Source organism: Lathamus discolor, chromosome 6, assembly GCF_037157495.1.
Source record: "Lathamus discolor isolate bLatDis1 chromosome 6, bLatDis1.hap1, whole genome shotgun sequence".
Taxonomy (NCBI): Eukaryota; Metazoa; Chordata; class Aves; order Psittaciformes; family Psittacidae; genus Lathamus; species Lathamus discolor.
The window spans coordinates 10,116,094-10,143,198 of record NC_088889.1 but is presented as its reverse complement, the minus strand read 5'-3'; the positions used below and the strand labels follow the sequence as shown (position 1 = coordinate 10,143,198).

The 27,105-nt window shown below is 40.7% G+C and overlaps 1 protein-coding gene across 2 annotated transcripts; it reads right to left on the bottom strand.

Moving 5' to 3' along the window:
• Positions 1 to 408: 408 nt before the first annotated feature.
• GANC (glucosidase alpha, neutral C) lies at positions 409 to 27,057 on the bottom strand. Of its 2 annotated transcripts, XM_065685404.1 has the most exons (24): positions 26,822 to 27,057; positions 25,709 to 25,771; positions 23,020 to 23,128; positions 21,321 to 21,448; positions 20,623 to 20,805; positions 19,711 to 19,756; positions 18,366 to 18,432; positions 16,912 to 17,008; positions 16,166 to 16,346; positions 15,671 to 15,824; positions 14,214 to 14,449; positions 13,172 to 13,298; positions 12,181 to 12,260; positions 11,159 to 11,302; positions 10,664 to 10,760; positions 10,205 to 10,306; positions 9,470 to 9,713; positions 7,793 to 7,857; positions 6,637 to 6,713; positions 5,522 to 5,596; positions 4,977 to 5,090; positions 4,339 to 4,451; positions 3,675 to 3,778; positions 409 to 2,777 (listed from the first exon to the last, which is right to left on the bottom strand). In XM_065685404.1, exons 1-24 carry the CDS (start codon positions 26,848 to 26,850, stop codon positions 2,668 to 2,670), a joined length of 2,745 nt encoding a protein of 914 aa, XP_065541476.1. In that variant the 5' UTR covers positions 26,851 to 27,057; the 3' UTR covers positions 409 to 2,667. The 2 variants fall into 2 exon arrangements, with proteins under 2 accessions (XP_065541476.1, XP_065541477.1); XM_065685405.1 differs by lacking the exons at positions 409 to 2,777; positions 4,339 to 4,451 and having other exon boundaries at positions 3,689 to 3,778.
• Positions 27,058 to 27,105: the final 48 nt, after the last annotated feature.

The following is a 27,105-nucleotide window of genomic DNA, read 5'->3' as shown; positions in this document are numbered from 1 at the left end:
CTTGCTGCACAGCTTCAGAAAAAATACTCATTTTGGAGCCTGTGCATATGTTCTTTCTTTCATATTCTTCCTTCTTGCTCAATAAAAAAATTCGTCTATTACTCCTTGTACACAGAGCTCTGTTTTGGGAAGAACAGCAAAACACACCCTTTGCCCTTATGAATTAAACCACCTTTTGCAGCTAAATTTGTTGAAAGCAGAAGTATCCCAATAGCTGACCTGTTCAGACAGAGCAAAAGTGAGCAACATAGATGATAATATTTCTATTACATTTTTTGAAGTTTTATCTCCAGTTGTTTTCACCAATTGAATTAATTTATTTTTTTGGTAAAGGTATTCTATAAATGTATTTCTTGATTTATAGTATAAATATGTGGAAAAGGATATGAGTTGCTACAAATATCAATACAAATTGTATTCTTTGGAATTTATTTCCTTGGATCTCAAGACACAACTACTTGAAAGTTTCAGAACCAATTCCTATTGAAATCTATAGAAGTTGGGCATTTCATACCACTGAAAATTTGACCCACTACTTACTGTACTGCACATATCATACTGAAAGCCAGAGTATAAAAGAATAGTCATTCACTTTAATCAGATACGCTTAGAAGAATACTTAGTAGTTATTCTCAACAGTAGAGAGACATCGGGAAGGAATAAGGCATGTAACTCACTTCATTACTTTATTTCTCTTACTTTCCAATTTCAGAAATACCAGTTAAAACATTTCATTAAAATGCTAAACGTAAGAAGCAATTGTCAATTAATGCTTAGAAGCAGATAGAAAAATAGGATCTGTCACAAAAATAGGGTCTGTCTCTCTTGTTACAGATGTAAAAGATCTATTTGCTACTGGTCTACCTGGATTATTTTGTCTGCATTAAGCACAGCAGCATTTAGGCTGCCAGTTCCTGGAGCAGAGGCTCACACGGTTTGCTAGAAGGGGCTGACAAACAGAGGAACTCTGCAGAGGAACCTAAGGGTCTGGTGGGGAACAAACTGTGCTTGATAGTCAAAGCAGAGTAGTCACAGTTTGCTCTCACACTTGCTATTCCCAGAAATCTGCCCTGCAGAGGACAAACAGCAGCAGGTGGGAATGACTGACCAAGCACAGGGAGAACTCTGTAACAAGAGTAGGGAACAATGTACAAATGGACTGTCACAATACCTTTAGTTAGTAAAAATGGTGACAATCCTTTGTTTCCTAAGAGTTCATCTACTGATGTTTTCAGAACATCATTGATGTTTATCTTGTTAAAAGAATTTAAGTAAATTTTGCCCTTTTATATCCACAAAACTCAACAGATGCCTTGTTTAGGTTTGACTCAAAGCAGAAATGGGTTTAAAATAATATAGTTGACAAGTGTAGCAAATGAAAAGGGCAAACAACTTGAGCTGTGGAGCAACTGTAGCCTGCAAAAAGAGATGTCTGATATGGAAAGGACTGTGGCAATAAGCAGGATGGAAGGGATGTGGCACTTGGGATGCCTCTTACTTTTGAAAGAGAAAGCATCAGGACACACTGGTTCTGTTTACAGAGATTGTGGCAAAAGGAGGCAAGGGAACATTAGCGTGAATAAGCATGAAGTGGGATGGCTAAATGCAGAACTAATCCCATTAAAAATTTGCTTTATAAATACCAAGCTCAATTCTCAGCCAGATAATAAAAACTGACCAAGAAATTACTAAAGTAAGTGCAAAGGAAGCCAGACCTTGGCAAGAGTTGGAAGACGTGGAGAAGAGCTCTCCATAAGCACAGTTGCTTCACTGGGGTGGCTGTAACCAAAGACATAAAATCATCCAAAAATGCCAATTCTTTCCTAACAAAAGGCTTTTTTTAAGCAGTACTTGCAGAGAATGGGTAGCAATAACATGGAAAATGTTTCTGCCTGAGTCTAGCTGCTACCTTAAGTCAGTATTGCACTTGCACATACCCGTGCCTTTTCAAAATCCAAATACCAGTTTCAAAGCCAGCTCTTGGAGAGAACTCCCTGCACTTCCACATCACTGTCTTACTATCACCCAACTGACTGGTACAACCTACTCAAACCTTACCTTCAGTGATTAAACTGTTTAACTAGCCTGTTGTTTATTTTCCTGCAGAATACCTAAATTTGCATTGTCATAAGGACTGGAAAGAGGAAGTGTCTGTAATCACAGTTGGTGGCTCCTGTGCTTGTTTTCACAAGGCAGCTTGCAGGCAGAACTTTGCTGGTAACCTCTGTGTCTGGTATATCTACTGATGCTGCCTGTCAGACTGGCCCAGATCTGCTCAAACACTCCAGTCTCTGAACAATGGGATGTCTAAATATTTACATTAAACCCCATGCCAATGAGCCACAATCTCAGCCCATCTAGTTATGATTTTTTTTGGTGCAAGTGAAGGCTGAACTCAGTCTTAATGCCCAACTGAAGCTAGCCTGGAGCAGACAGTAGTTAGCTTTTTTCCCCAAAGATACAATCCTAGCGCTATAACTTTTGCTTGAATAGAAGAGCTATCCAAGTTTAAACCAGTGCTTTAAAGGAAAATTGTAGGAAATGTTAGTTTGGGCATGTTGGTGGGAAATATGGTCCTTGATTTGACTGGATTCAACTTAACATTTTAAGTCGTACTGACTTCCTCTCAACCTCTCAATGAATTCTCTGCAGAAGTTGTGTCCTCTTTCAGTTGATGCAAATCTTCCAGTCAGCAGCAACACTCAGGGCTAAATTTTCCAGTGTCAGCGCAGAGGTCTTCGTATCATATGTGAAAACCACTTCTTTTTGTTTCCCATCTGAACAGGACAACAGAATTTACTACATGATTTAAGAACCCTTCTGAAACACAGTTAGACATGACCCCCTCCAGTTTTTAATTCAGCCTGTCACTGGTGAACTCCCTGCCACTGGTGAAAAGGACTGAGTAAAAAAGAAATAGTATCTGCCCAGTATTCACATAAGAATGCAATAGACTTAGGGAAAAAGACTTCTTTTTTTCTCACCTTTCAAACTACGGCACTATTCAAGGATTTTTCTGGAGAAAAAAAAAAAAAAAAAAAGCCCTTGTTTCAGCATAGATTTTCCTCCAAGTATCCTAAAAGTCCTCGAGATTGACAAGTGGAGGAATAAAGTCCATGTCCACATAATTCCTAAAGTGAAGGCACATGCTTGGAATGCATCCAGAAATGATAAGCCATTTCTGTAGATGATTGCCTATAGACAGGGGATCCCTCACAACTTCTAGAGATTCCCACGTAGTCAGGAACCCAGACACTTTTGAATCAGCAAGAGGACAGAAAAGTAATTCTGGTTTTGTCTGCAGTTCCCTTTTCTAGACTAGGCAGGCTTACACATCAGAGCATCCTTCATTTGAAATGCTATCTCTGCTCATATTCTGTGCAGGATAAATTTATCTGAACTTGTTAATTCTGAACCACTTTTACTGATGTATCTATTGCCTTACAAAGCAACTGTTCTTCAATTCTGCATGTAATATTATTGGTGTGTAGCTGATGGCTCCTTTTACTAAATTCTGTCCTTGATATCAAAAAGGTAGCAATAAGAACTAACCAAAGATGCTCCCCATGCTGTAACACCTCCTTTATGAAGCTGTCAGCTTGCCACCTCTAGTAAATGGCAGCAGAGCAACAGTATTTGAAAATATTGTAGTAAAATAGAAGTCAGGTCATTACCCTTGGAACAGGCTGTCACGGAAGTGGGTTGCTGTCCAAGTCCCAGAACTATGACCCGTTCAACCACACATGTAGTTTGGTATTGTCCACTTTCATCTCTGCAACTGGAAAATTATTTCATACATTATTTCAAACATTAGTTACCATCCATCAGTAGAAGTTCAACATCATATAATCAAAGTACTACTTCAGTCTCACCCTGAAAGTTCCCTTACTGGTTTCCTTTCCTCTATTTACTTTTCTCCTGAAACAAAACCTGTTCAGCATCTCTTTCCTTACAAGCAGGTATGATATTTTTGGCTTTTAGGTTGTTTCGCTCAGCCTTTGTAGGTTATGTCCTCTTGTGCTTCCTTTCAAGTACTTTTCTTGCATATGCTAACACACATGGTGCATTTGTTGGTGACTTCTGGAGACTACTTGTAATGGTGTCTGTGGTTCCTACACAGAATATCTCAAGTTGGAAGAGACCAATGCTTCATGTGTTGCTGCCCTTAGACTTACACAGAGCATGGTTTACCTCTGCAGTTTTATGACAGATTCTGCATGCGCTGGGACTTTACTGAGCAATTTATGAGACCAGTATGTTTGTAAGAAGGTCTCATAGACTTGAAGAGGCATTTCCAATGACAATGTGTTGGTGGCTTTTGTCCATAATTGCTGTTACCTGGAAGAAAGAATGTTCTTGTGGAAAGTGAATTTCCGATACAGGAACTGCTTCTTGTGGAGATATTGAAATGAATGCCCATCATCTATGTAGAGCTCACCTATTGCACAAGCCTGTGAAACACACCAGATGGATTACAAATCAACAGCAACTTCTAGTGCTGGGCAACAAGACTAAAATTGTTTCAGTATGTTATGCTTCATATTGAAGCATGTGTGTTTATTTTTCTTTAGCTATTTGTATCCCCATAAGGCTCAGGGAGTCCAGCTCTGAGAGTGTTTGAAGACTTGGACATCCTGGTTTTGTAAATTGATGTGGGTGCCAGGTATCACCTCCTTTATTAGAAGAGACAGTTGTGGGAAGTTCTGTGGCCGAGGGGAAGTCTGTGGCCTGCTCATTCTCTGCTTCTTCCTCCAAGGGACTAGAGGAGGGCTGAGAAAGGTCAGAAATATGCCCTGCTTCTGCTATACTCCGATAGTCTCACTTTGAGGGAATGGTGGTGGGGAGGTGGGACCCCTCCAAGCAGAAGTGGAGGAGAACCATTTGGCATACAGAGGTATATATCATTGTGCTGATGAAACAGGCAGCAAGGACCTAAAAAGGTCACATTTTGTAAAAGGAACATCATCTCCAAGTACCTCTGTGTCCAGAGCCACACGGAGTTCATAAGAAGTATCTATCATCCATTCAGTAGATTTTCCAGCTGTGGTCTTCAGAGGTATCACAGTACCCCCCTGCTGGAATACAGGAATCTGCAAGAAACAAAGCCAGGGTAGAATGGTTCTTATTCTGTGATCATAAAATTTTAGCTTGGAACAAGGATAACTGAAGCTGGCTCTTATCAAGGCTCAGAAATGAACTTTTACCACAAGTACATAAAGAAAACTATTCGACTAACAATGGGAATAGTAGTAATCTTCCTGTATGTGTGCAAGTGAAATATCTTTGCTTGGAGAAGTCAACCTTGTATCATCTCACTTTTCTATACCACCAGGCCACATTAGTGTTCCATCTAACAACAAAGGAGATGGGACTTCTCTACAAAAGCTATTTTAGATTACATTCCTACAAGAAAACTGAAAAGGCTTCTCTGATTTTGAATGTTAGCAAAACAAAAGCCTATATGTTTGTTTTGGGTTTTTTTTCTGCTCAGTGAAAGTAGTATGTTAAAATACAAACATACATTCTCCAGTGTTACCGGGATCTTCAGAGTGCCCGGATCTTCCATTCGTTTAAATTTCCTGAAATCATACCAAATCTAGGAAAAATGAAAAAAGAATGAGCATGACATACATGGCAAGATCTGTTCCCTCTGCAGATGCAGTTACTCTTCTGCTTAACCTTACTGCCGCTATTCCTAACAACCAGAATAAGCATATGTATATTGAAGAGGAAATTAACAATAAAGTTGCTGATAACAGGTCACAAAAAGCAGCTACATCTGAAATTTCCTATGCATCACACTTGCTAGCATGTTCAACTGCTTCAAGTGTGCCAGGCAGTCAATTCCCACAGAGATCTTGATAAAAATACTTGTCTTGTTTTAGAGGGCCTAGGCTGTTCTTAAGTTGAGACTAATTCTAAGCGTCCTCTGGTGCATCAGTGGAGTCACAAGGCTCTGCATTGCTGCCGTCTTTCCTCTCATTCCTCCTTAGTCTCAGGCTTTCCCTTAGGAACTATTTTCACAAATTCTTTCCCTTCCACCTCTCAGCTGCTGCAGCCAAACTGATCTTTGTAGCAGTGGATCACAGTGCCATCCTGTGGATAAAACGCAGAGGAACTGATCTCTCTACGTGTCAAAGTCTCTGCTTTGCATGTCCCAGGATACTGAGGCTTGTATTTCCTTGTTATATTTTCCCCCGGTACACCTTCCCTCTGATTGCCTTATGACCGTTTTCCAAAGACCCCTTTTCTTGCACGTAAAAGAGAAGTTTAACCCAAGGAGAAATATGTGAAAAGAAGGAAAGTGAGAATTTACTGAAGCTGTTTTTTTGATGTTCCATGAGAAGAGGCAAGCCTTGAGGGGAGATTTAAATTATAGGAGACATAAGATTTGTGCAGCAGCTCTTAGAAAAGCAAGAAAGTAAATTTACTGTGAGCCAAGCATGCAAGGTATTGAGATGGAAGGTACTGAGATAGAAAGTACTGAGATGGAAATTGCATTGAGATGCAGGGTATTGAGATGCAAGGAAGGTGCAGAGTGACATAGAATGGCCGTCTGGCACTTGGCACAGCAGCAGTGCTCAGGAGTTATCTGATGGGGAGCTGGAAGGTTACTATACACGTATTCATCCTCACCTCCTGTGATCCTGGAAGCAGAACGCTCACTGCTTTGGCCTCTTTCTCTGTGACTGGATGCACCAACAAAGCATTTCCTGGAGAAAAATATAAACATGCTGTGAATCACAAGGCTGCATCTCATCAGAGCAGATGCTGTGGGCTCTGTTGCTGTCAGCCTCCCATAGCCATTTTAGGATCTTACTTGGGCCCACCATATGCTTAGGTTCCCTTTCTACTGGAAAAAAAGTCCTGTAGTGAGCTGATGGCTGCTTGGGTCTTGCTCTATCATGGCACTAGGATGGAGCTGCACTGTATGCCTCCAGCTTGGGGCACTTCTGAGTCCCTCATAGGCTGAGAGATGGCTGCCTGTTTGCTCTTTGGTTGAACAAAAAATACGCTTTTTTAACCAAAAGAGCGGAACACAGGAATGTCTTTGTAAAAAGCCAAAAATAACTCTGTGTAAGCTTACGGAGCTGGGGATGGTGGTTCTTTACTCCGTAACAAAACACATTAATAGACTGTGCAGTTTGAAGAACTTCTTCCCTTCTTGCCCACTGGCAATGCAAGTTGAACTCCCAGAGTCCTCTGAAATGCTCTGCTCCACCACACTTAGCTCTGCTGCCTACCTTGGTCAGACTTTTGCTTAAGAAGTGAATGTCCCTTAATTTGAAAGCCATTAAAAGGCACTCTTGAGCCCAGAGGTAACAAAGGAAACTCAAATGCACCATTCTCCTCCCATTCTCTCTTCCCCTGTAGACTGAATATGCTTCACACAAAACATACTTATCTCTGAAGTTTAATTTCTGAGAAAACTGACTTCAGCAGCCAGCCATATCAGAGTAAAAACCAACCAGCTTTGGGTGGTAGTTGTTTACTACTGTCATTTCTGAAGCAGACTGCGGTTTAGCTGCTACAGGGAACTTCCATGTTTTAGGTCAAAAACAACCATGTTTTTTTCAAAGTCACTAGTGACACTGAACTCAGTTTTTGGATCTCATATGACCCCTATTTTCAAAGGGCTGTTAAAACTGGGTCCCTTAAAGGTCTCAACTTCTATATTCAGTTACAATATAAAAGCATTGGGTGAAGATTTCAAGTCTTCTTTTCATCCTGCAACAGTCTCTCAGCTCAAAATTTAACTCAGATTCCAGAGAATCAGAAGACACCTGCTTACCCAGCATGTACTCATTTTCCACACCAAAAGTTTCTGTGTTCCCTGGAAACTCTACCCAGAGGGGCCTGTAGAAAGGAAGATAGTGGGATTCAGTTAGTTTCTCCACTCCTGCCAAACTGTTCAAGGCCTTCTGGCATTTTCAGACTCCATTTTCTCTCTCTCTTTACAAGGTACAACTATCAAGAACTGAAGATAGGGCAAGATCCTCTTTGGTGCCTTAAAGTATCCCTTTTGGGTCCCTAATGTGAGTTCCCAGTACAACATGGGTTAAGACACTCCAATGTACCTATGTACATTTCCTGTAGCCTCACTTTCTTCCTTCCTACTTTCTTCCTTCTAAACTTGCATTGCACATATCTTCCTTCTAGCAAAGGAGAGACTAATGAACCTTCTGTCAGTGTACCTGCAATGCTGACACCTGATGAGCTAGTCTCTGCAGCTCTTCCTATTCTCAGCAACTCACTGCTGCTTTGATAGCGTGTTTCCTCTTGGTCACAACTGAACAACCTGCACCAGAAGTTTGTTTTCAGTCTTTCTCAAAAAAGGTAGTGCAATAGCCACCTGCTTACAGAACAGGAGTTTTATATTTAAAGTCTGAGAGATTTAACAATAATAGCTCATTCAGAGACAGGATCTGGGTTTCCTTACACAAAAAGCCTGGCTTACTTGCTCAGTCATAAGCATCCACATGTTCACTGCAGCTCTGCTGTCCATGTGCTTGCTAATGAGACACATTTTCCATTCTCCTTCTCTCAGGGAGACAAATACCATGCTTCCTCTCTAATTCTGTACCTACTGCAGCAAATTTAACATTATTGAAGCTTACTCTAACTTTGTGGGCAGTGCAGATGTCATCATATGCTTAATTTCAAGACAGAAACCCACTGTCTTATGCCAGTACATACAACAGGGGCATCTATGCCTAGATAATATGCAGACAGATGCTCACACTATGTCTGTAATGCAAATCATCTTCAAAACTCCAACCACTCGACCTTTATGTTTTTAAAACTCAGGAGATGTATTGTATTTGCATAACGATACATAAAGGCAAACGAGTGCAAAAAGTCAGTTTTAGGACAACCTCAAAGACATAGTGATACAAGAGAGATTAAACTAGAGTTCATTTCTTGCTGAAAAGATTGTTGCATTCAGTTCCACTGAGGCACTACTTTCTTAGAGGTTAAAGAGCAGCAGAACAAAAACTTATTTTCTAATTTAATTTATGTTCTAAATTATTAGATTCTCTACTAAAAGAAAAATTCTAAGAAACACTGCAGAGGTAAACAATCAAATTATCAATATGAAATAAGCTTATATAACAGTATCAATTCAGCTGTAACAAATATTTTCATAAGGCACAAAATGGTCTTTACGTTTTTAGGTCAGCAAGTTCTGATTCCATTAAGCACTTTTTAAAGTGGGGGTTGTAATACCGTATAATGTTCTGTATCATGACAAGATGTTTGGAGTCCACATTTGGGAAAAAACCTAAACCACATCATTTTCCTCTGAGAACCTACCAGAGCTTGCAGAATGTATGAAAATAGAATTTAGTAATTTCTGTGTGTTTCTTCAGTATTTAAATAAGTAAATACACAAGTAAGAGATAGTAATTTCCCTCCACCAAGCAACTTCTTGAAGATAATCACTAAACCTCCTGACTTATGCTCTTACCTCATAACTGGTTCAGCCGCTGTGTGTGCCCGATAGAACAGTGTGTATAAGTATGGCAGAAGGACGTAGCGTGCTCTAATGGCTTCCCTGATGATCTGGGTGTTCTTCTCCCCAAAGAGCCACGGTTCTCGCCGTTTGCTCTCCATGTTAGAATGACCTCTGAAGAAGGGCTGGTAGGCTCCAGCCTGATACCAGCGAACAAGTAATTCTGGTTCTGGATCTCCAATAAACCCTCCCACATCAGCTAGATATTGTGCAGACACATAAAAATACACAGTTTGGGAAATGATTCTATTAAATTTGAAGTTCTCCTCTAACAAACATTCCAAGTGTATAAATCCATGCATTTCACAGGGTGCTTTGCAGTTCTGCTGTTGGGCAGCTGCTTGTCCAAATAAAAGTGAAAAACTGGCGTAAGAATTTATCCTTTAATGAAAATATCAAGAGAGCTTTTGGAGGCTGAGTGCCTTCCCCAGTGACAGAGGACTGATGCTACAGAACACCACCTGAAGACTGCTGCTCCAGATGGAATGCAAACACTACATAAAAGGTATTGGAGAAATGTTGGTGAGTGCCAGGTTATTGGCTTCCAAAACCAGACTAATCTGTAAAACTGCTTGAAAATGCACTGGCCTGTTGAGCTTTCCACCAACTGTGTTGAAGTCTGTCTTGGGGTACAAGCTTGGTGGGACCAGTGATTTATGCATAGTGAGCAGCTCCAGCTAAACGCCTTACCTCCACAGAATGAAATCCCTGCCATGCTGATGGTGAGAAGCATTGGAATGGATATTTTTAAGTAACTCCAATCTGCTGTGTTGTCTCCTGTCCACACTGCCCCTGGAAATATCCAATTTCAGGAAAGTTTGGTGTATGCAGTTAAGGAAAGAAGATAGGAATGGTCATGAACTGCTGGTTAACTGCTGTGGATTGCAACTTCTTTTTCTTTATACATGCATGCTCCTGAAATATGCGATAAAAGGAGGTAGTGGTTTGTCACAGGACACAGGTTGTTATTCTGCCATTAACCTGTACATAATTTGAGAGCCTTTCCTGGTTTTTTTGATTGCTTGAACTTTTATGAGCTCACCATGTCAGTATTTCTTAGACAGTTTTTGTCCTCTCTAGACTTAACTACTACACACAAAATTTATAGAACAAAGCAGCATGGAAGGGGTCCAACTAATTCTTACTTACCATACTTCTGTGATCCAGCAAAGAAAGATCGTGTGAGGACAAATGGTCTCTCTTTCCCTGAAGACCGTTTGATGAGTCCTTCTGCAGTTGCCATTTGCTGAAAATTATGAATATAAAAGTCAGGAAGACAAAGTCTATAATTAGCATATTTGCTACCCTGCCTTATTAGCCTTTCCAAGGTGGGAAAATTAGGAAGTCTGTACTCAGAAATAGCACCTATTATTAAAGCAACACTTTCATATTAGAATATACTTGAAAAAGAATAAATCTTGTGCAGTCACAGCCAATGTAATTTACATTTTTATGGCAGAAAGGCACAGATGTTGTCACATTTTCTTGTGACCAATCACAGAGTTTACTTTAAATATAGCAATATCCAATATGACTGAATTTCAGTCCTTTGTGGAGGTTACAGAACACCTACCACTGTGTAAATTACCACATTAGACATACTTCATGAAAATAACTGCTGTTTTTTGTTTCCAGATACTCTACCTGGTAGAATCCATAGAGGTTGTGTACTTCGCGATGCTCCCACTTGTTGTAGTGCACAGCATCTTTCTGCATGGTTAGTTCTGCACCTTTGAAGACTGAAGGCTCATTCATGTCATTCCATACAAAGAGGATATTAGTGGATCCCTATGACACAGGGTTGCAATTAGTACATAAAAGACTCATTGCTGTAACTTAGTATGTTTGTCTTTAGGGGGTGTCAGACCAGTCTGGGTTATAAGTAGAAACAGCAGCAGCAAAGCAAGACATGGCATTTATATTCCTGTGGTCACATGAAAGCTGCCAGTCATTCATCTCATCTCTCTTGGTAGCCCTTCTGGTCAGGATGGCAGCCTATAAGCCCACTTGATTTCTGCAGTTCTGAGAAAACTCAGTAGATGCTTGCTATTCCTGTCTTCTAGTGAGGGAAAATAGGCAGCGAAAAGAGAAGTATTAAATAGCCATGAGGAAAAAATCAAAAGCCTGAAAAGAAAAACCAAAGAGGAAAAGCAGCAAGGGAAATGTCTACTGTGCATGTCTACTAAGGGAATAGTTTCAACAACCCTACTGCAAAGCAGAACTTCAGGGCAGGACAGGTAGAACTGGAGGTGTCCAGCAGTGTTAACCCAGACACTTTCAGCACTGGGCAGGAGTGCTGGAAGGAAGGTCAGGGTGAAGTGACCATGAGCTATGAAAGAGCACTCCCACATCACTCCTGTGCTATCATGACAGCAAAAGCTGGAAATGCAGCATCTGTGTTAGATTATGAGTTGCTAAAATGCCTGCAGTGTCCATCCTGCTGCTGCAACTAAGGTAGCAGGTTCACTGGAGGCATATGGGTTCCAACTTTCTTAGGGTAGGCAAGTCCATGGTACTTCAGTGTATCAAGATATTTATATGATATATATCTATATGATAATAGAGCTACAAAAGCCAACAACTTGTTTAGCCAGCAGTTTATCTTCTTTCTTTCCCCCATTTTCAGGCATCCTGGGATATGTAGGTCATAGCAAATAAATACAAACCTTGTACGTTTTGAAGGCAAACTGATCTGCGTACCATTTTCGCACTTCAGGATTAGTGAAATCCAGGTAACAAGAGGAACCTGTGGATGTGGGAGATCCCAATTATTTACCTGACTTTCAGAGCAAGCATGAATTGTCTTTGCACCTAAATACAGCAGCCCAAGGCTAGTATGCTTTCAGTAGGCAGCGATAATGTTGCTATTGTTTCTGATACAAAAGCTCAAGAGCAAATTCCAGGCTGATTTGGAACTCAGTACAGCCCTTGCCATGTTCTGCAGACCAACACACAAATTCTGGAGGTCTGAAGCTCAGCACCATGTAAGGGTGACTGACAGCAGTTTGAAATATGTTCAGCTATGAACAAGAAACCAGAGGGAGACAGCATCCCTGGTATTTTAACCTCAAACAGGGAAGTGTTGCTGAGAAGCTGAATAACTACATCCTCCCATGCTGCTAGAAGTTGTAATATGTCCTTGATTTTTCCCATATTCATTCCTTTGCCAGGACTATGGGCTTTCTGACTGTAAAGAAGGACAACCTCCTTTGCCTCCCCACAATGAGATCTCCTCATGAAAATAACACCTCAAATCACTGTCTTATGATTGAATCAAAATCTTCAGTATCGAGGTTCACTTAATTTCATCCAGACTGCTTGAGCTGTGCTCACTGCAGCAGGCTGTGACCAGATTTCTGTTACCCAAGACAAGTAGGGAAGATAGATGGCTCCTCTGATTGACAAATGCAACTTTTTTAGTTCTAGGCACTGGGACTATCTGCAGATCCAACAGATATAATGAAGGAGGTTGCACAGCTGAGGCAATCAAAACACAATTGTACCAAAGAAACCACAAAGTGGATGAAATTATGAGCATTTATAAAAAAATGCATGGAATGTATGAATTAAATTCCACTTCCATGGGTTCCAATTACATTACTCCTCAATATTTTTCAAATAAACAGCTTGAAATGTTGAGACAGAGTGTTTTTTTACCTGGCCAACAGATGCCCTCAAAATCTTTCCCGTTTCTGTCTTTCACAAAATATCCCTTGTCTTTCGCCTGTGAATACAGGGTATACATGGGATCAACTTTAATGTGGGGATCTACAATGACGACAAGCTGCCAGAATGAGAAAATAAAATGCATGATTAGCATCAACTGTACTGAACAAACCACCAAGAGCTCACTTTTGATAAAAGGCAGATACTGATTTCATTTCAGATAAAGAAGACAGCTGTATCACTAATTTTACAAAGCATTTACCAGTTCTTATATATTCTGTACTAGACTTATGTACAATAGCTGAATTTACAATGAGGGCATGAACTCTTCTTGCCCTTCTGAAATAAGATCCCAAAATAAAATATTTTGTATAGCATAAAGCAGCAACAGAAGTTTCTGATGATTTAAACATCAATGCATTGTATTTTGCAGTTACTTTCTGCTGCCATTAACTGCCTTGCTGTAAAGCTGGGACAGTACTGTAGCTCCAACTGAGGGACTATGAAACTTGAATGCTATTTCAACAGTCCGCTGTTCATTGATTTTGGGCAATAAATTCTACAGATTTTAGGTATTAACTGTCTACATTTTAATACCTCTATAATTCCAAGGAAAATATAATTCCAAGGAATAAATTTAAGCTGTAAAAGCAGAAATAAAGACTAACTAAGCTATCAGACTGCACATCATAGCAGGACTACACCAGAAGGAAAAAATATTTAGTTTATGGTATCAACATAAAGGCCAAATCCCAGTTACTATAAGCAGAAAGTAAAAGGTATTATCAATACAAAGAAAAGCTGAAGCAAGGGTAGCAGCTGCCAATGGTGAAAGCTCACGTTAAGTGGAAAAATTTTCTACTGTGCCCATTAAGAACAGCAGTAGGCTGCTTCTGTAGATGGAGCTTCAGTTAGGTCATACTTAGCCTGATGGTCAGGGTAGAGAATAAATTATAAAATAATAAAACAGCATGAGGATCTGAATTAAACAAGACAAAAGAACTATTTTCTTTCTTCCTTCTGTATTATTTACCTTGCGTTTTTTCTTCCTGAGATGTTCTTGCATCTTTCTGGGGTTATGAAATTTCTTTTTGTCCCAAGTAAAATACCTCTTGCCATCTGTGTGCTCTATGTCCAGCCATATCACATCATAAGGAATGTCATGTTCATCAAAGCCAGCATCTACTGCCTTGACATCCTGCTCATCCTCATAATTCCACCGGCACTGATGGTAGCCCAGAGAAAAAAGAGGTGGCAGGGCTTGAGTGCCTAGAAGAGTATATGAATGAAGATAACACTGTTAACGCCCCTCAGGATTTTAACTAGAGACTCTGAAAAAGTTAACATGATTAAGATGTATCTGTCTGGAGTTACGGGACACTGGCCTAGGCTGAGTCTAGAGCACGTTCTCCATACCAAAGTGACCGAACCTGTGAAATAACAAACATGATGAGCTCAAAAGCCAGAAAGAGCAAAGGGCTGTAATGACAATACAAGAGTGAGACAGAACTTGCTGTTCTAGGACACTGAAGTGTTACCCCTGTAATCAACATAGTTCTATTCTTTTTTTTTTTTTTCATGCAAAAATGTTCTAGATTAGATTATCTGTCATTAATGCAAACAATGAAATAGACTTTTAATCAGTAAGAATGCAAATCCTGTGACTGCTTGGACTTGAGTAGTGTAAACAGGACCACAGGTGCTCCAGTACAAGGAGAACCATGGGACTGTAATTGCTGGGATTTTTTTAAATTAGGAAACATGTAGGTATGTACACATACAGCAAAAAGGAGCTGGGAAACTTCCCTGAGCATGCACATCTGCTTAGCTAGATCCTCTTGCCATCTGGCTACCTTCCTACTTCTGTGCAGCTGAACCACGTTCCGTAACGTCTGTGCAGCCGACAATCATTGCTAATAGACTAAGGAACTACCAGGGATGTTTCTCTGCTTTTAATTCTCTTTAGTTCATAAAGAATTCTGCTTTCATAAAATGTTAGTCCTCTTGCCTCCATTGTTGAGTCTATTACTGTGCCTTTTGGTTCTTTCCTTCCCCAGATCTGCATGCCATCTCTGCTCCCCTCCCTAATGGACACACTGGACAGTTACCTATCTTCTTTGCTCTCCAGGATACCCTATTTTTTAACTTCTGCCTTTCCTCATTATAAGGTGGCCTGTCTTGATAGTGACTGGCAGTTCTAGCCCCCTGTGTCTCCTCTCTTCATCTAAGGGAGCAGTTTCTGATAGCGGTGATTATGCTGACTTCTCCCTTAGGGCCAAGTTTGACTAGCTGCAAATGCTAGGGAAAACAAAGATGAAAGGCTGTCTTCACAAAACACCACCCTTTGCTCTACCAACCACAATTTGGGAACAATTTGCCTCCTGCACACAATGGGCTAGGTAAATATTAACCCACTCCTGGGTACAGCATGTTCCTCAAAGAATCTCCCAGGTAAGAAGCGTGCCTTACAGACTCCAATTATGTGAGTACCTGTCAGTTGTGCCAACTGCTTGAAGACATCAAACGCAGTGGGTCCCATCAGAAGGAAAACATCAATGATCCCGCTTTCTGACATCCAGCGCACATCAGTTAGAGGCACTGCTCTCTGCTTAGCAGTCTCTGCGGCAGATCCAGACAGCCCATGCTTTGAAGGAAACCAAGGTAAAAGTGAGTATCTTTGTATCAAAACTTTGTTCAATGAAAGAGCGAAGATGGAAACCCACTAAATTCATTGACACATCCTTGGCAGGTATTAGGAATACACACAGAACGGTTTTTACATATCCTTCACAAATCCTTTACCTTGCATACTGCTTACACAAAATAGAATAATAGTTAGCCATAGGAGGACATGAGGAAGATACTGACAATTATTCATTAGGGAGCAGAAGCTAAATCTCCAATAATAGTGTTATGTTCCTGTTGGCCCTGCCCTGGAGTGTTTTCTTTCATTATTAAATCCTGAGGAAAGTGAGCAACTCTCACCTCAGCTACTGCCTTTGTACTAATATCCACCAGCGTTTCTGAAGAATTCAGCCAGAAGATTCCTGTTGTTCTGTTAGGCTTGTGTGCTAAGAGAAGGGGCACAGAACCATAAATGCCTATTTTGTCATGTATCTTGTGGCCGAAGATATCCAAATTATAAAGCCGGTAGGCATCACCATCACTAGGACAAACAAACAGATGTGTTTGTTATATGTAAGCATCCTGCACCAGGCCAATTTTAGCTCTATTGCCATTCCACTAAACTGAGTGAACACACTGTACTAAGGTCCTTAGTTTAGCACACAGAGCTGAAATGTGGACAGCCTAGATTACTGCTTCTTTGCTTCTTTGCTTTAGCTATCTGAATCAAACATTTTTGCTGCCAGTGAGACTACTGTTCGTTTGCTCCAAGTCCTAAAATACGAATTCTGAACTCTTCTATAGAGCTTCTAAGAGTTATGCTTAAACGTGACCAATCCTGCAATTCAGAAAAAAAGAAAGAAAGCATGAAAGATGGAGAGAACAGAAAGGGTCATTCACGAAACTGCAGAGTGGGAAGGGAAAGCAGAACAACTTACTTCACATGGACAGGAGCTATGATTCAGTTTGCTGTATCATTAAACTAAAATATACACTATATACTATACATATCTCAAGCTGTTGCTTGTATTAAATTATTAAGACAATGTTACAGCTCTCCTTTACGAAAATGATAACTGCTTTCAGTAGCAATCCACTACCTTTACCTGGTGTTTTTGAGAAGAAGTCCTTCTGTGTGTTGTGGTATTCCATAGACGTGGTCATATGCATGTAAAGAGAAGTCCATCCCTACAGAACTAGGACCTATGGGAATAACATTAAAAGAGAAGACCACAGAATTCCATTCTCAGAAAGCAACAGAGCAGAACAACCTATCTAAAAAAAAAAAAATAAAAAAAAAAAAAAATCAAAAAGCAAGTTTTAATAACTAGCTCTTTCATACTTGCTTTCAACTTCACCTTCATTATTACTTCTGTAGTATAGAGGTAAAATTCTGAACAGATTTTATTGTAGTTATTCTGATTTTGATCTGCTTAAGAAGGTAAAATGGATCAATTTAATAGAAAAAAATAACTTGTAATAGGAGGTCACATCTTTATTCTGTAGTGAAACTGCTTGAAATTATCTCCTGTTTCTATCCCAGTACCTACAAGCCACGCTTTGCAGCACGGTGGTACAGCAGAGTGGACTTTAGACTCAGAGCTGCCTGTTTTCTACTGCTCTTCTCTTCAGCCTCAGCCAGGGGAGAAGCATGCACAAGAGCCTCTGCCAGTGATACCATCTTGTCACATTAGTGAATCCAGATCAACTTTTGGCAGGTGACCAGAGATCCTGAAGACTGACAAGCAGTGGCTTCAGGATCCAAACCTGACCATGTGGACTTTATTCCTCCAACACAGAAAAATAGAAAAACATGATGCTGGCCTAATACATCAGATACAGCACGAGCAATAAGGGCAACAACTTCCTGCCCCTCTATGTCTTGACTGTCAACTGAAGAAGCTCTTGTCACCATAAGGAAGCTCTTTCAGACTTCCCTCTCACTACTGCAGCTGCTGGGTAGTGCTGGTTACTGTAAAATTCTGCATAATAGTGGTAATGGACAAAGCTAACGAACTTGATTAATGTAGAATACAACTGGACAGACAGCAGATCATCATAAATTTTGGTAATTAATAATTTAAATTGTATTTGAGCTACTGACATACAAGTTTCTACAACCTTCTTATCCCTTAAGACTGTTCAGTATTTCGGTTTTGTAGTCACCACTTACAAAAGATTTTCTCTGTGACAATTACTAATGGTTAGATATCATGATTTCTGATATGTCATGAGAATAAACTACAAGAAAAAAACCCTGATATCACCCATTATATACCAGTCAGCCAATGCAGATAGGGTTATCCCGTGTCAAAAATGGTGTACAGTGAGCTGATTAAATGGGTCACATTTAATGTGTTCTTTCCTAAACAGCTATCTAATGAATATTTCCAGTATTTTTGTCAGATCTGTTACCCATCACTGATATCTGACAGGCAAAGCAAAAGGAGTGAGACGTTTATAAACATTAAGCTGCTAAACAGAAAGCAGACAGAAATACAAATGAACACAGGTATATACAAAGATGTGAAGCAGTTTTCAGAACTAGACTTATTCTTACCGTGAGCTTTGATATCTAAGAAACTGCCAAATTTCTCTTGCCAGAGACCCAGATCCTCTTGTTTCTCCTGCATAAACAGAAACAGCGAAGCCTTGCAAATGCAAATGCTCACACCATGTATTTCTAAGAAGAATATTTACTCACATGAGATTTGTACACTGTTAACTCTTTTATTTGCCAAACATGTTTAATATAAATAAATCCAAAACACAATTCAGATCCTGCTGCAGAAATTTACACTGAAGAACTGACATGCTAGTGGAGCACAAATGCACTCTGCTAGAGTATAGGAGTAACACCTGAGGTCTTGGATAGAACCATAGAACAATAGAATAGCCCAAGTTGGAAGAGACCTCAAAAGATCACCTGGCCCAACCTTTCATGGGAAAGGGAGCCCAGATGAGATTGTTTAGCACCCTGTCCAATTGCATCTTGAAAACTGCGAGTGATGGGGACTCTACCACGTCCCTGGGGACATTGTTCCAGTGAATGATTGCTCTCACTATAAAAAATGTCTTTCTTCTGGATGCTGAACACAATTATGAAACACAAAGATGGCATGGATGGAACCAAACAGGAAAACCTATGCAAACAGAAACAAACCCACTCCCTAAACAGTAAGGGTCAGATAAAAAAACCTCCCCAGACTCCCCAGAGTCCTGTGTGTGTAAATTTTTAGCTTTTTGCCCTGCCATTCACTGTCCTAGAATTTCAACTTTTTGCAGTGTCTTTCCTGGTTTTCTTTTCTACATTCATGCCGGAATAAGCAGACGTGGCCTCTTGCAGCTGTGTGACTTCCCTAGAGCAAGCACGCTCCCTGGCAGAACTCAGAGTTCAGACACAAGTATGCTGAAGGCAGCATAGCCCCTGCCATTTATAACAGGATAGTGGAGTGAGCAGCCATCTGTTCTACAGGAGGCTAAAATTATATCATGGACATAACTTAGCCTCCTGAGAATACTCATATGTGCCCGTACATACTGCCAGGCCCTGGTCTTTTTTCAGACAGAATATTACTTCTGTATTAAGCATGAATGTATGTGAAGGCATGTCTTTTGGACTGTTGAAAGGGCAAAAGAGAAAAACATTCTAAATAAGAAGGCCAGGGAAAAAAATTTTTGGGCTAGATCTACTTGACTGATGCCTTCTATAGCCCTGGTAAAATACCCAAATCTTTATTCAACTGTGAATTTGCAAAATATTTCTATATGAAATACCAGATCCTTTTTTAATTTCACTGGTAAGTGGTTAGACTGTATCTGTAAACACAGCAGCAGAAGAAATGAACATATGATTCTCCTTTCTACAAAATGTTCATGCTGGAATTGAAATAAGCATGAGTTACCTTAGAGGAATCACTTGCTGCCTCCTCATTTTCTGCTGTAGGTTTTCTAGTGAAAACAATTACAAACAATCAGGTCATTGTTAATGTAAGTAAGGATTTCAATCAGAAAATTCATTTATCATTATGCATTGCCTTAAACATTAGAGTTTTGGTGCTTGACTATTCTGAATATTGATGTCATAGTTGAGAGCTCTAACCTTCAAATCATTTTAATATGCAATGTCTTAAAATAACCTTTACTCCATATTTGAGTTAGATTGACTTCTTAGCCTTTCACATTTATTTCTATCTGCATCAGCAATTCATCTGCCCAGATCTCTGCTTCTGTGTCATTCTCTGTTATGGTTTCTCTGTTAATTACAATTTTTGAAATAATGCTCTCTAGAAGAGATGCTTGCTATGCTCTTTTTCTAGTCACAACATGTCCTGCACTGTGTTTTCTCACCTTTCTAGTGCTTTGCAGTGAGACTGACCTGTAAAATCTTCCTGCTTGTATGGCACATTATAAGTTGAACAAAACTTACTTTAAGAGCTTATATGGTGAATAAAACATACCTGAAGAGTAAGTTTAGTCATAAAAGGAGATGAAACTAATAACTCATCATGCTACCATCACTTATTCCCAAGAAAGACAAGGGGTACCAGGATACTTTAGCATTTTACAGAACTGGCCATTAAATTAGGTTAACATTTTGCACATGGCTGCTGCAAGGGATTAGAACCGTCTGGAGTGAATTGATCTGAAACGGGGAAGTTAAAACTTCAACATATTACTTAGTGGTATGAAGTAGAAAGAAAGACAAACTTCAGTGTGTAAGAGCTTCTATCACAGAAATTGCAATTCCATAGAATTGTTTGTCATAGCTACAGCACAATCAGTACATATTACAATGTGACAGACAGATACTATACCTGTCACTGGGAGGTGGTTGTAGATGCTCAAAGTATAACAACCCATTGGAATTCATGCTCAGAACAGTCTCACCCTTGAACTGTAGCTCAATCTGGAAGGGGTTTGCTGTGACTTGAAGTTTGTAGTCCTCATTAATACTTGACAGCACCAAAATACCTGCCTCATTTTGGGATATGAAGAGTCTGGCAAATGAAAAGCAATGCCAGTTTTATATGAATTATCAGCATTTGAAATGCACTGCAACTAATAATTATTTGAAAAAAAGTATGGGCTGAAAATATCTACATACATTAGAAAACACCCAAAGCTAATGTTGAGGCAAAGAACTCCACAAATACATGCTGTGTTCAGGGTTCACTGCACAGTGCAACAGGTGGCTACGGAAGTGCAGTGAAAACTACCCAGTTTGAATTCCTTTCATATTAACAGGTAATGTTTTAGGTAAAAATGATGCATCATAACAAGTAGGCTATTTTCAAGTAGTTTTGTCACATATGTAAGAAACTTGAGGCTTTCTCCTGTGTATTTAACATGAATTTTTGAAAATTTAACTACAGAAATTTTTATTTTCTCTTCCCATAATAACTTTGTATTATATAGAGACAACTGCAGTGTAGCACAGATCAAGAAGTAAAACAGTCTTGCAAATGAAGCTGTGTAAGTTACTTAGGTGCTAAATCATCTTCCCATCACTTACCTTTGGGTGGTAGGTTCCTTTATAAGAACATCACGAACTTTGTATCTTGGTCTGAGAGGAGATGCCTCATCAATTTTAAGCCTGAAAATATTGCCTTCTATTTCACAAATTTCTACTTGTAGAAGAACCTGGAAGCAAACAGATAAACTGGCAGTGATAAAAATTACCGACTTGCTTTTCAACTCAACATCACCAAACGTTTACTGTCTGGAAAAGAAAAACACATGCCGACTTTCTGATTTAGTGTTCTTTAGCACTGCTGAGCAACAATCGTCATCCATATGAATTTACACCAGCTAACTCTACTTCTCCCCTTTGAAGAAGCAATTATTTTTCAATGGACTCTTTATCTTCAAGTCTCTCTTGTCTAGCATTTTGCAGGTCTCTCCACAAGCAGCATGGAAATCAGTGGTAGTATACTCGAATCTTGAAGTCCAGACAATTTCACTACTGTGCAGCCAATGTAAGAGTGGGATATTACCGAGATGTGGGCTTTTTGCAAAATGTCAGTGCTGTGTGTTCTCTAGTAATTCACAGTGGTGCTGACACTGATGTACTATGTCAGAGTAACACAGGTGTACCTGAAGTACACCTAAAGAAAATGCATTATACTGTCCCACCCACTGTAATTTGCTATTTGCTATTTAATTGTAATTTGCTATTATTGTAATTTGTAATTTGCTATTTAGAGTGGGAAGTCACTCTGTTCTAGCTCATACAAAATCACACATTTTTCTTCCATGGAAGATCGCTACACCACAAGTCTATTTTTTTCCCGTTTTTTTCCTTTCTTAATCTCTCCTTCTGTGAGACACAAATGTGCCTGAAGAATTTTGGCATGATATGTTTTCCCTCTACCTAGAAGCCAATCAGCCCTGCTCTCTTAAAAGGCGTGAAAGTGCCATAATACTAAAGGGAGAGTAGGCAAGATAGATAGAAAAGATTCATCTGGATTTCCAGATCTTGCTTCCCAGGAAACATACCACTTTCGTATAAACCCCAGAATAGCTGAGGAAGCCACAGAGGGTTCAGCCTTTCATCTACCCTAAAATCTAGAAAAAAAAAAAAAATAGACTCCTTTTTCTGTGCTGACTGCAAAGAAGGTCAGGATTAATAAGAGAGGCTGAAAATATATTTATGCGGAGTGTCTATATAGTGTAGTGCTTCAAGCATGGAAGAGAGCTGTAGTTCCAAACTCCTGCAATCTGAGCACAGGTTAGGTTGCCTATTCTCTGAGTGAATGTGATAGCTGCTGTACTGTTAAATTAGAGAAATAGGAGACACCCCTCTTCTTGGCTGTCTTCTTAAATGCAAAGAAGACTTCTTTCCCCCCAAAAACTGCCTTTGTGCAAACACAAGAATACAAAGGCATGGTTAGGAGGTGCTGGTCTTCTTACTCCTTTACAGAATAATAATGAATTATTTTGGAATAGTGGAGAAAACACTGAATTAAGACATTTATTTTTGTTTTTCAGATAGAGTTCTATTCAGATTTTTCATGAAGTTTTTGAAGATTCCTTAAAATAGCTGTTCTCCTGACCAGTCCCAAGCTGTCAAATAAATACTGACCAGTAAGGTCATCTTTAGACTGATATTTTGCCCCACTGCAGAACCTCAAAACCTGCAAATATTACCAAAATTGTTGATAATATTCACTGCTCTTTCTGTAAGCACACTCTTATGCTGGGTGGGATCTCACCTTATTCTCCTCATGAATAATTTGGAATTTGACATTCTCATCATTCAATGTGACTGAATCCAACAATGCTCGATAAGCGGATTTTCCAGGGTGCAGAAGTTTCTGACGCCTGTCAAGACAGAAAATTATTCTGTGTCACCCTAATTCTTGTAGGTTATATCACACAGAGGGACACAATATTGTTCAAAATGTTTACTTAATAATTTTATCTTGAAATATTTCAAAAATTATTATCAGGGCTTCAAGTCAATGGAAAATTGAAGTAATATAGTTCTGAGGACACATACATGATGAGATTATGAATGAGATGTTAGAGGGGTTTGCTCACCCATCAACACTTTATATGGGTTTGTTTTAAACAGTAGTAATCTTAATTCAAGTGTCCAACAAGGTTCTCAGCTGTCCAGTTACATTCTTCTTATTTTCATGACACCAGAACTTTCAGCTGAATAACCTGTTTTTCATTTTCTGTCATAAACCCCTGCTTCACCTGCGACCCCCTGGTGAACAGCTTCTACATTCTGTGTTGATGAAGCAGTTTATGTTTGTAATTTGTAACCTCCTGAATACACCCTGAGGAAATTGGTTTTCAATAAGCTTGCCGACTACTGAGTCTTGGCCACAGTTTTTGGCCCTCATGATGTTTTTAGGACAGAGATCATAAACAGAGGTTCTTTCAGCTATTTGTAGAATGCTCCTCGCTGAGCCCAGGTCTTATGAACTATCTAAGAAAAGTATCTTGGAGGCTACCTTGAGGGGAGCCTTCTTCATTAGTAAACTGATTTTGTTTCCTTGCAAACAGATGTTGCACAAATGCAAGCAATTAGATAAAGGATTTCTTTTAAAAGCAGAGCAAAGAGGAGACCTGATGCTTCCCAATGTGTGGCAACCTCCTGCTGAGAAATCAGATGTGTTAAGTTAAAATGGTGACAGGCTAGAAAGGGCTGGCATGAAAAGAGGCTGCTCCCAGTGGCAAAATGTTATTTGGTTTCTGAACCTAATTTCCTGCAGAATAGAAATTAGTATCTGAAACTGTAACCAATTATGTCAATGACTAATTAGCAGTCATTCCTTTCACTCACATACCAATGGTTAAAATATTGCTGGGGATTTGTCAGATGAGAGGACTGACCTTTGAAATTTAACAGAACATGTTTTATAGGTAAGATTCCACCTTTTAAAATATGCTGATTATTGCATGCCAAGAGGTGAGCAGAACACTCATTTTGAAAGATTTAAAATCTTCGTTGCTGACATGGACAGTGGGATTGAGTGCGCCCTCAGCAAGTTTGCCGATGACACCAAGCTGTGTGGTCCGGTTGATATGCTGGAGGGAAGGGATGCCATCCAGAGGGACCCTGACACGCTTGTAAGGTGGGCTGATGCCAACCTTATGAAGTTCAACCATGACAAGTGCAAGGTCCTACACCTGGGTCGGAGCAATCCCAGGCACAGCTACAGATTGGGCAAAGAAGAGGTTCAGAGCGGCCCTGCAGAGAAGGACTTGGGGGTGCTGGTCGATGAGAAAATGAACATGAGCCGGCTTCAGTGTGCACTCACAGCCCAGAAAGCCAACTGTATCCTGGGCTGCATCAAAAGGAGCGTGACCAGCAGGTTGAAGGAAGTGATCTTGCCCCTCTACTCTGCTCTTGTGAGACCTCACCTGGATTATTGTGTGCAGTTCTGGTGTCCTCAACATAGAAAGGACATGGAACTGCTGGAACAAGCCCAGAGGAGGGCCACGAGGATGATCAGGGGACTGGAGCACCTCCTGTATGAAGACAGGCTGAGGAAGTTGGGGCTGTTCAGCCTGGAGAACAGAAGGCTGCATGGGGACCTAATAGCAGCCTTCCAGTATCTGAAGGGGGCCTATAGGGATGCTGGGGAGGGACTCTTCATCAGGGACTGTAGTGACAGGACAAGGGGTAACGGGTTAAAACTTAAACAGGGGAAGTTTAGATTGGATATAAGGAGGAAATTCTTTCCTGTTAGGGTGGTGAGACACTGGAATCGGTTGCCCAGGGAGGTTGTGAGTGCTCCATCCCTGGCAGTGTTCAAGGCCAGGCTGGATGAAGCCCTGTGTGGGACGGTTTAGTGTGAGGTGTCCCTGCCCATGGCAGGGGGGTTGGAACTAGATGATCTTGAGGTCCTTTCCAACCCTAACTATTCTATGATTCTATGACTTATGTGCAACTACTTCCTATATCTTTTAATACTACTGGGTTAAAAACCAAAACCAAACCCAAACCAAACATACACTGCAAGGAACATCTCCCTTATGAGGAGAGGCTGAGGGAGCTGGGTCTCTTTAGCTTGGAGAAGAGGAGACTGAGGGGTGACCTCATCAATGTTTACAAATATGTAAAGGGTAGGTGTCAGGATGATGGAGCTAGGCTTTTTTCAGTGATATCCAGTGATAGGACAAGGGACAATGGGTGTAAACTGGAGCATAGGAAGTTCCACGTTAACATCAGGAAGAACTTCTTTACTGTAAGAGTGACAGAGCACTGGAACAGGTTGCCCAGGGGGGTTGTGGAGTCTCCTACACTGGAGATATTCAAGGCCCGCCTGGACAAGTTCCTGTGTGATGTACTGTAGGTTACCCTGCTCTTGCAGGGGGGTTGGACTAGATGATCTTTTTAGGTCCCTTCCAACCCTTGGGATTCTGTGATTCTGTGATTCTCCTTACCTGTAAAAAGCAATCTGGTTGCATTTCTTAAAGGTGCTTTTGTCCACAGCCTCATCTTGGACACTGGAAAGAACAGATAAAGAAATTGTTTAAACCTGTTCACAAGATACCTGCTGAATAATCAGATGATGTGGGTCCTCCTCAAGAGGAGTAAGGATTCAACAGGGTGCAGACAACTGTGGTGACATAAAATGTCTTGGACTTTGAAGTACTGTGCGTAGATACAGGAAGAATTTCTTACGCATTTACTTCTACATTAAACCATTTCCTTTTAAACTGATAATTTTGGCAAAAAATTTTACCAGTTTACTTGAACTGACTATGAATATAAAATGTACTAATGAATTCTTGGGGCTTTGCATTTTCAGGCCAGATCTCACTCTGCAGAGTTAAATATTACATTGCAGTAATAGGAAGGGAGAAAGAGGCACGATTGATAAAAAAGGAGAAACCCTGCACCCTTCTCTTCTACCTGCAGTGGTACTTTTAATGTCCCTGCCGACAGCTCTATGTTATTGCCAGGCTTGAGGTAACTTTTAGATCTGTTAGGTAACAGTAACTCTTTTGGCTTGCCTGAAAAAATGGACTGCCAGTAATGTCTACCATGAACATACTTCCCAGAACATGCTGAGTTCAGGCACGCATGGAAGAGAGTAAGTTGTTAGCACTGGCAAAGAGATGATACTTATAAAATACTTATTAATTATGTACATTCAACATATAAAATGCAGGTGGCAGCCATGAAGACTCAGTCTCATGAACTAAATATTAACAGACCTGGATTATTATTAGAAACCCCATAGTAATCATATATTTAGGCAATTAACCCTTCCTAATTTTGCCTGAAGATACACATGCACTTTGGGGTTTCAGAACCAGGTCTGCGGGACTCTGTTGCCATATTTGACACCCTGAAACCCGACCACCCTGCAGCGGTGCAGCCTGCGCCCCAACTATCCTGCGCGTTATGAAACCTGCTCCGTGCTCCCACTCCGTGGCACCAGCACCCCGGCCCCGCACCCCCCCCCCCGACTTTGGGACCTTGCGGGGCCCGGGCCCGCCACCCCGGCAACACCGGGAGCGAGGAGAGGGCCGGCCACCGGACAGCGGTACCTGACTTCCAGCGGCGTGACCACCTCCATGGCGTAACTGCCCTGGCGGGGAGAAGGGGCGACCGCCCGCCCGGGACGGCGGCAGGGCCCACGGGGTCCCAGAGGAAGGGAAGGCCACCGGGGCAGCGCCGGTGCTCCTCCTGAGGCGGCCTCTCCTCTCAGGCAAGATGCTCTGTCACCGGGGCGGCCGGCGGGCCCTGAGCGTGGCCGGGCCGGCGATTGGCACCCAGGGGCGGTGACAGCCCGCACTCAGCCGGGGAGCGGCTCCGCCCTCAGAACCGCTTC